Raw genomic sequence first — 7,701 nt, 5'->3', positions numbered from 1 at the left:
AATCGCCCCATTTTCCCCTATAAACTATTGAAAGGTTTTAAAAAATCGCGAGTACGCAGCGCCGCTTCGCGGAAAATTGAATAAAGTGACTAATAAGAAGGAGGAACGTGTTTTTCGCTAGAAATTAGTGCTTTTTCTTAATTTATTCACCGTAGAAATTACGAAAAATGGTAAGAAAATGTAAAATGGAATCTTCTACATAATTTGTGCATGTGGAATATCGTAGAAATGTGATATTTTATCAGGAAAAGTGTTTTCTTTTCCGGGACTTCCGTGGACGTGTCACATAACCTAGTAAACAAATATGGAAAAATAAATTGAATTTTTACCTTTATTTTGTGCTTCCCGCAGAAACCTCTTGTGCTCCAGGGCCACGAGCGCTCAATTACGCAAATCAAGTACAATCGCGAAGGTGATTTGCTGTTTTCCTGCTCGAAGGATCAAAAGCCAAATGTGTGGTTCTCCCTGAATGGTGAACGATTGGGCACCTTCAATGGGCATCAGGGAGCTGTGTGGTGCATTGATGTTGATTGGACAACGACGAAATTGATGACTGGAAGTGGAGATATGAGTACTCGCCTCTGGGATGTGGAGCGTGGCACAACTATTGCCACAATCCCCTGCAAATCCTCCGTGAGGACGTGCAATTTCAGCTACTCCGGCAACCAGGCGGCTTACTCCACGGACAAGGCTATGGGGCACCACTGTGAGTTGTTCATCATTGACGTGAGGAATCCGGATGAGGGGCTAGAGAGTGCCAATGCCATTCTTCGTATTCCCATTCAAAATTCCAAGATTACTTCCATGCTCTGGGGCTCTCTGGATGAGACAATCATCACGGGGCATGAAGATGGACAAATAACAATCTGGGATCTGCGAATGGGGAAGGAAGTTAACTCCGTGAATGATCATTCGATGGTGATTAATGATATGCAAATGTCCAAGGATTGCACGATGTTTGTCAGTGCATCAAAGGACACCACATCGAAGCTCTTTGATTCGGAATCCCTCATGTGTCTCAAGACCTACAAAACCGAAAGGCACGTCAATTCTGCCGCCATAAGTCCCATTATGGATCATGTTGCTCTCGGCGGTGGTCAAGATGCCATGGAAGTGACAACAACATCAGCGAGGGCCGGGAAATTCGATGCTCGCTTCTTCTATCTTATCTACGAGGAGGAATTTGCACGTGTAAAGGGGCACTTTGGGCCCATCAACAGTTTAGCCTTCCATCCGGATGGGAAGAGCTTTGCAACGGGGGGTGAGGATGGTTTTGTGCGTGTCCAGGTATTCGACTCTTCCTATTTTGACTATTCCTTCGACTAAAATCCAGCTAGAATTAAACGTTTGTATTTGAAATATGTTTCTCACAAATTGCTGGAAATATAGACGGAGAAAGAAAGAATTGAAGATTTCAAAAATTTATTTAAAAAGAATTAAAAGCATGATTAATATTCGTTGCTTGGATCAGCATTTGTCGTAAGAAAAAAGATCTTTTTATGACTATTGCTGATGCAAGCGACGTGAAAGTCGAATAAAAAGTTGATAAATTCGATCAGAAAAAATTTCGATGTCTTGATTTTTTTACAACAGCATTTTTCATCAATATCGCTAATTTTTGCACAAAATAGAGTCATGTGCTGATGGCGAAAAACCGCACCCGGTCAATAAAACGCTAGGAAATTGCAGAAATAATCTTATTTTATTTAGAATACTTTTCGGCGTATATGGGAAAGTGACTCGTCGCTTGTATCAGCACTTGTCGTATAAATTCTTTTTGCCACAAATACAACAGGTGCTAATACAAGCAACGATGAGACAGATGATTGCCAAACAAAAACAAAGAAAATTTTACTTTCGCGTTTGATTTTATGCAATTTTTCACTCAAAAGTGTATTGTGAAAGTTATTTGTGGATGTCTAGGAAGTTCTAAAGGTGCTACAGGAACTCTTCAGGTAAATTTCCTTTTTCATTTCTCTTTAAAATGAAAATTATGTGGAAACAGTGTGAACGACCTCGCGAGGTATAAAAGCAAAAAAAGAGAATAGATAAATAATTGGGTCATATCCCCTCTCTTTCAAGGTCGTTTTCACTGCGATCACATTTCTGAAGTCATCTTGAAGTTCATTTTAGGTACAAAAATCCGTGGAAATTGCCATATTTCTGTTTTGCGCTGTATTTGCTGGCTTGATGATTCCCTCTTGTATGAATGACGCACCAATTGACTGGGCAATTCAATCTACAAAGTGGTTCCCTTTGTTTGGGAGCCCCACTGCATTTTATTTTGAACTCAACATTTCCTCTATTGACGGAGGATTCGCAGATATTGTAATTGACTCTGTTGGTAATTTTCCATCTCATCTCAGAGGCAGTTGTGCTGATCTCATTACTGGAGTTGACAAATGAAGTAATGTCCAAGGCTGGAGTTTCCTGAATAAAGCTAAGAAAAGAAAGAACGTCTGCCCAGATGTACAAAATTCTGTTCCAAAAGTTCCTCAGATGAACGAAATTGGTTTCAGAGATTTCCGTAACACTATTCTTAAATTTGATGGCCCTGATGGCAATCTTCAACGATAGCTTATCAGTTACCTGTATAATGGACAGCTTTCATTTCACATTAACATTGAAACGCTTCTTAATGACAGCCCTGATACCCGCATCATTAGAATCCCTGAACATTATGGGATCAGCATTAACAGACGTTTCGATGACATGGAAAACATTTTGGAGAAAAAAAGTGAAATAATAAGAGGGACATTTTTCCCTAAAACGACCCCGAAAGTAAAGTCAATTCCCGATCAATTCAAAAAGTTCTCAAGAGGTACTCAAGTCAGCATAAGAATCCCCCGCAAATCAAGACAATTGGCATTACATTTGATTATTGTTTCTGTGCTATGTGATAAGAATTCTTTTTTACTCCTACATTTTTTCCTCATATTGCATTTCACATGATGTTTACTTTTTGCATTGCAGCTGTGTCATTTGACATGGGAGCCTCCAGGCTTTATGACATGAAAATCCATTTACTGAGGTGACTATGAACAATAGCTGCAAGTAGACAAATCTCCTAGATAAAATTTCTGTGTTCCAAAACGATGGCAGGTAATGGAGCTATTTGTTGTCTTTTTTTTTACCTTTTGAGGAAATTCAATAATTTATGTTTTTTTACAGGATGCTCAAGAGAGTGTTCTACCTCAATTAATTGCCAAACAACACGTGTCCTCGATAATCGAGCGAGTTCCATTGATTCATGCGATGAGACTACACCACTCATCTCAATACCACGAGGTCCTTCAAGGAGTGCAGTAGAAGTTTGCATTCTTATTTTTATTTTCTTCGGAGGCTTTGCCATTGGAGTCTATCTTCTTATTGTTGAAGGTATAGTTTTGATGATTTTTTTCATTGTTTATATTAGAATATGATGCTGAGAAAATTTCTCTCTGTTTTAGGAGAAGAACGACCAGCAAATTTTCCTTTTTACCTTGTTGAACGAGCCGAATGGGGTGCTTCGGGGGAACCACAGGGACAACCACTGAATCACCGGATTGTGAATCACGTTTTAGTGTTCCACACGCGTAGTGTTCAGTGCGAGGGCTACAGGTGCGCACAAATAATGCAATCGCTCCAACATGACTTCCGTGGACGCAATTTTTCGGATGTACCGCACAATTTTCTCGTGAGCAACGACGGACGGACATTTGAGGCACAAGGATGGAGACTGCAAAGTGAATTTAGTGGACTGGCTGAGCGTAATATTTCACTGGCAGTCGGACTAATAGGTAATTTTACACAGCTGACACCAAAGAAGCATCAGCTGGAGGAGACACGCGCTCTCATAAATGAAGCCATACACAGGGGCAAGTTGAATCGTAACTTTGGGATATTTGTCGTACGCAATGCCACTGAACATCCACAAGATGCTCAAGCGATGATTGATGCTGTGAAATCATGGCCCAACTGGCGGCATGTGATTGAATACTCGTGAAATTCCTTCTTATACTTTTTTTTCAATTCATTTTATTCAATGTAAACATGTCATCTCATATTTTTCGTCATTTTTTTACAAATTGTATTCTCTTTTCTTTTATTTTAAATTAAAAAAAAAATAAACATCTATTATAAGTTTGATTTAACAAATGTTTAAGACTCGAAATAAAGAAAATTATAAAAACGAAAAAAGGATTTTTTTTAAATCTTAGATTGCGAGATTGCATTAGAAAATATTGTGATGATACATTTTTGAGATTAAAAAAAATCTTTCTACTAATTTATCTATTTAGAGAGATATGTAAGTGAGCGAGGTTTATAGAAAAGTTTTTTTTTTCTTACGTATTTCTATCTATATCACTAAAGAAATACGAAGAATCTTACATTCTTGTATTTCCTTATGTGTTGCAATGATAAACAAAAATACATGTCTTTTATTAACAAGTAAAGTATACAATAATATATCCCTCAAATGAGAGCTTGAAGGAGATCTATGGAAGCAAAACGTTCAATCCCCTAGATCACATAAATAAAATATAATTCACCGCTTATGACCTAAAATAGTGGACTATTTTGAAAACTATATTTTTAGATATCTATCAAGTTGGATTATTTTTTTAGTTAAGAAAGAATTTACATGTTTAGGATTTTTTAGGAGATCAAGGAAGCAAGTATTTTACATTTTTTGGCGCTAGACTTCTTTTTAGTTGAATAAAATTGATAAAAGCTAAAAAAAGTGAATGAAAATTGAAGACAAATTTTAATTTTTTTTTCATAAAGATGAAAAGATTCCAATAAAAAAACAGATTTGCTTGAAGAACAAATTTCTTACCCGTAAAACGAATGTAAATCTTTATTACGTACTAAGGAAACCTACTCCACTTTACTACGAACATGATTTTCTCAGCACCAAAATGTAACAATATTTCAAACAACACCAGAAATCTAAACAGGGTAAGCAAAATCTAAACATTCAGCCTTATCATCAAAAAAGAAATATTTTATAGGACTAAACGCCGCATATTAAATAACAAAACTCCTACTTCTGTCATAACTTGTAATTTAACGCTTCTTAATAAATTGTGGTGATTCTTACATTTTAATTAGAAATCAAACACGGAAAAATTTAACAAAAGATAGATTTTTTTTTTTCAAATACAGTTTACATAGAAGAGCAAAGTAAAAGAAGGCGAAAGAGTGAAAATGAGAGCACAAATTAAAAGGTAAAATTACCTGCCCCAATGTCTCCTAAAAAAATAAGGAAAAAAGAGCGAAAGAATTCAAGCGCGAAAGCCATATTATTTTTATGAGCATAAATTGCCTATGATTTTCAAAACAGTCTCAAAATATACACATAACTTTATCCTAAGCAGAGAATGTTAAATTTTTTTTGTGCAAAAACTTAATAATAATATCAAGGAAGTAAAGAAATGTGAAAGAATAAAGAAAGGAAATTCTACAGAACAAGAAATCCTACAAAGGAAGAATACAACGAGTAAAAGAAAATATACATATAAGTAGAAGGAAAAATTGGAAAAAATAGATGAGAATAGAGAAAAGCTTTCACTGGAGATAATTTCCACGAAGGAACAACCTTATAGTCTATATATAGAGAAGGATTACTGAGAAGACAAGAGTACGATGGATTTATCAATCGACTTCGAGTTTCCTGAAACTTCCAGCGATTGAGTCCATCTGTGTGAGACTGTTGCTGTTGTTATTCTTATCGCGACTACTGATGATACCCCGATCACTCAGCAACTCCATCTCATCCAGGGAGAGAATTACTTCTCGCTTAGCCGCCAGTTCGGCCTTCCACAACTCAATCATCTCAGCCATGGGCATTGAGCCGCCCATCTCCAGTGGGAGGCACTCCTTGTCGACTTTTTTAATCAGATTCTCCACATTCACGTGAATCTATGAGAGGAAAAATGAAAGAGAATATCATGTCGATTAAAAAGATTTTTTATAAAATATTATGCTACTCACCATGAGACGATCATTTATTTTCTTGGACACGAGGGATTTGGCAAAGTCTACAACATACTTGACGGTGGTGTGAACATTGACAACATGGATCTCTTTGTGGCGCATTGGAACGGACTGTTCACCCCATTTCATAATCCGTGCGAATTCCGTAACATTCCAGCATGTTATGTGAGCTGCCGATACTCCACTCATGTCACCAATGTGTGTGAAGCCGAGAATTTGATTTTCAGGATCTTCCAGCAGTGTTTCGTAGGTGATAAAATGTGCCCTGGCCATGTCAGCACTACAGTGTCGCGATGGGTCAAAGTTCTCTGCACAGAAGAAAGTTAAAAAGAAATGTTCTCATGTGTTGCAACAGTGATGATCATAAAAATTGCTCTCAAATTAAAAGAAAAATATCTCACTGGCGAAGGCAATAACAACACGACGTCCATTCTTGTCACGAACGGGTGATGCAAAAATATATCCGCCGGAGATGAGCTCATTGACGGCTGGCGAGAGGAAGTCCAATTTCGTCGTCATGTGTGCGAAGGTGCGTCGGAAGTTGAGATACTTGAGGAGTGTCTGCTCCGCCATGGGGATGCTGAATTTCTTTGCACGCAGAAAACGCAGCAGGAATTTATCGTCCATGCGCAAATTCTTCACATCTGGATTCTTCTTGATCCACTCACGGATTTGCATAAGACACTGCTCCCGGGCACATGCATCCTCACGCAATTCCTTTCGAGCAATTTTCAGTACCTTCTCACTGATGCCCAGTTCCTCCTCAGTCGATGTCTTGGTCAGGCCCTTCCCGCCGCCGTTCCATGGGTAACTCAGGATCACTCTGGTCGTGGCCATTGGTGGGCTCTGTGGAATAATGAAAAAATAAAGAATTGTTTGGAGATAAAGAGGAGTGATGTGATGTAATGTGTATGATTGCCTGAGGTAGCACCAAAAAGTGCTCGTCAGCCATTTTAAAATATTTTTACGAAAAATCTCATTCTAATTTGTGGAAAAAAATAAATAAGAAGAAAAGAAAAGTTGATGCACTATTTCAAAGCATAAACAAAACAATTTTTTATGAAGAGAAACCAAAATAATAAAAAAAAACTACTAAAGCATACATTTAACATTCTTCACAAATAATTTGTTGTTGTTGAATTAGGTACCCAAAGACCAAAAATGTTAATCAGCACATTTGCGTTTTGGCTTTTCATCATATTTTAGGATTAATTTTTTTGCAAAAGCAAATGATTAAACATATTTTTCTACGTCCACCACTGTTTTTGTCAACAGAATCTAATCTTTGACCTCGAGGAAGACGATTAAATCAGCACTTTTGCACGCTAAATTCCTTTGGGTAGGCTGAGATATGGAAAATCTTGAAGGCACCATATGGGTGTATTAATGTGAAATTGACGCTAAATGGTTTTCACATCGATGCTATTCACATTAATTCTTGTTTAAATGCCACTCGAGTGTTTTTATGTACAACACGTGTACATAGGAAGAGTTTGCAAAAAGAAAAACGTTTGAATTAACAGATTTTTTAATGAACTTAATTGTGGAGAGAGGATACTTTTCCTTTCTTATTTTAATAAGATTAAGAAATGTTAAAAAAGTTGAAGATGCTACAAAAAGATTAATACGCACTAAAACAGAAGCTACAGCGGTATTTTATGCTACATGATGTCTCAATTGATTTAGAGACAAGAGTGCAGCAACGAGAGAAAGAGACTCACG

The 7,701-nt window shown here is 37.2% G+C and overlaps 3 protein-coding genes across 5 annotated transcripts; 2 read left to right on the top strand and 1 right to left on the bottom strand.

The window, feature by feature from the left end:
• Positions 1–49: 49 nt before the first annotated feature.
• On the top strand, positions 50–1,405 carry LOC129792782 (eukaryotic translation initiation factor 3 subunit I). Its single transcript, XM_055832142.1, has 2 exons — positions 50–170; positions 352–1,405. The coding sequence occupies exons 1-2, from the start codon at positions 168–170 to the stop codon at positions 1,324–1,326; spliced, it is 978 nt and encodes a 325-aa protein (XP_055688117.1). The 5' UTR covers positions 50–167; the 3' UTR covers positions 1,327–1,405.
• Positions 1,406–1,779: 374 nt separating this feature from the next.
• Positions 1,780–4,179, top strand: LOC129792781 (peptidoglycan-recognition protein SB1-like). 3 transcript variants are annotated; one of them, XM_055832140.1, is made up of 4 exons: positions 1,780–1,955; positions 2,974–3,102; positions 3,172–3,378; positions 3,450–4,179. In XM_055832140.1, the coding sequence occupies exons 2-4, from the start codon at positions 3,096–3,098 to the stop codon at positions 3,983–3,985; spliced, it is 750 nt and encodes a 249-aa protein (XP_055688115.1). In that variant the 5' UTR covers positions 1,780–1,955; positions 2,974–3,095; the 3' UTR covers positions 3,986–4,179. The 3 variants fall into 3 exon arrangements, with proteins under 3 accessions (XP_055688115.1, XP_055688114.1, XP_055688116.1); XM_055832139.1 differs by lacking the exon at positions 1,780–1,955 and adding an exon at positions 2,088–2,133; XM_055832141.1 differs by lacking the exon at positions 1,780–1,955 and adding an exon at positions 2,134–2,821.
• On the bottom strand, positions 3,980–7,501 carry LOC129792780 (clavesin-2). The gene is made up of 4 exons (XM_055832138.1): positions 7,270–7,501; positions 6,381–6,825; positions 5,977–6,287; positions 3,980–5,904 (listed from the first exon to the last, which is right to left on the bottom strand). The coding sequence occupies exons 1-4, from the start codon at positions 7,351–7,353 to the stop codon at positions 5,638–5,640; spliced, it is 1,107 nt and encodes a 368-aa protein (XP_055688113.1). The 5' UTR covers positions 7,354–7,501; the 3' UTR covers positions 3,980–5,637.
• Between the last annotated feature and the right edge of the window lie 200 nt (positions 7,502–7,701).

The sequence above is a fragment of the Lutzomyia longipalpis genome, chromosome 3 (genome assembly GCF_024334085.1).
Source record: "Lutzomyia longipalpis isolate SR_M1_2022 chromosome 3, ASM2433408v1".
Classification (NCBI taxonomy): Eukaryota; Metazoa; Arthropoda; class Insecta; order Diptera; family Psychodidae; genus Lutzomyia; species Lutzomyia longipalpis.
The sequence above is the reverse complement of the archived record's forward strand: the minus strand, read 5'-3'. Positions and strand labels throughout refer to the sequence as shown.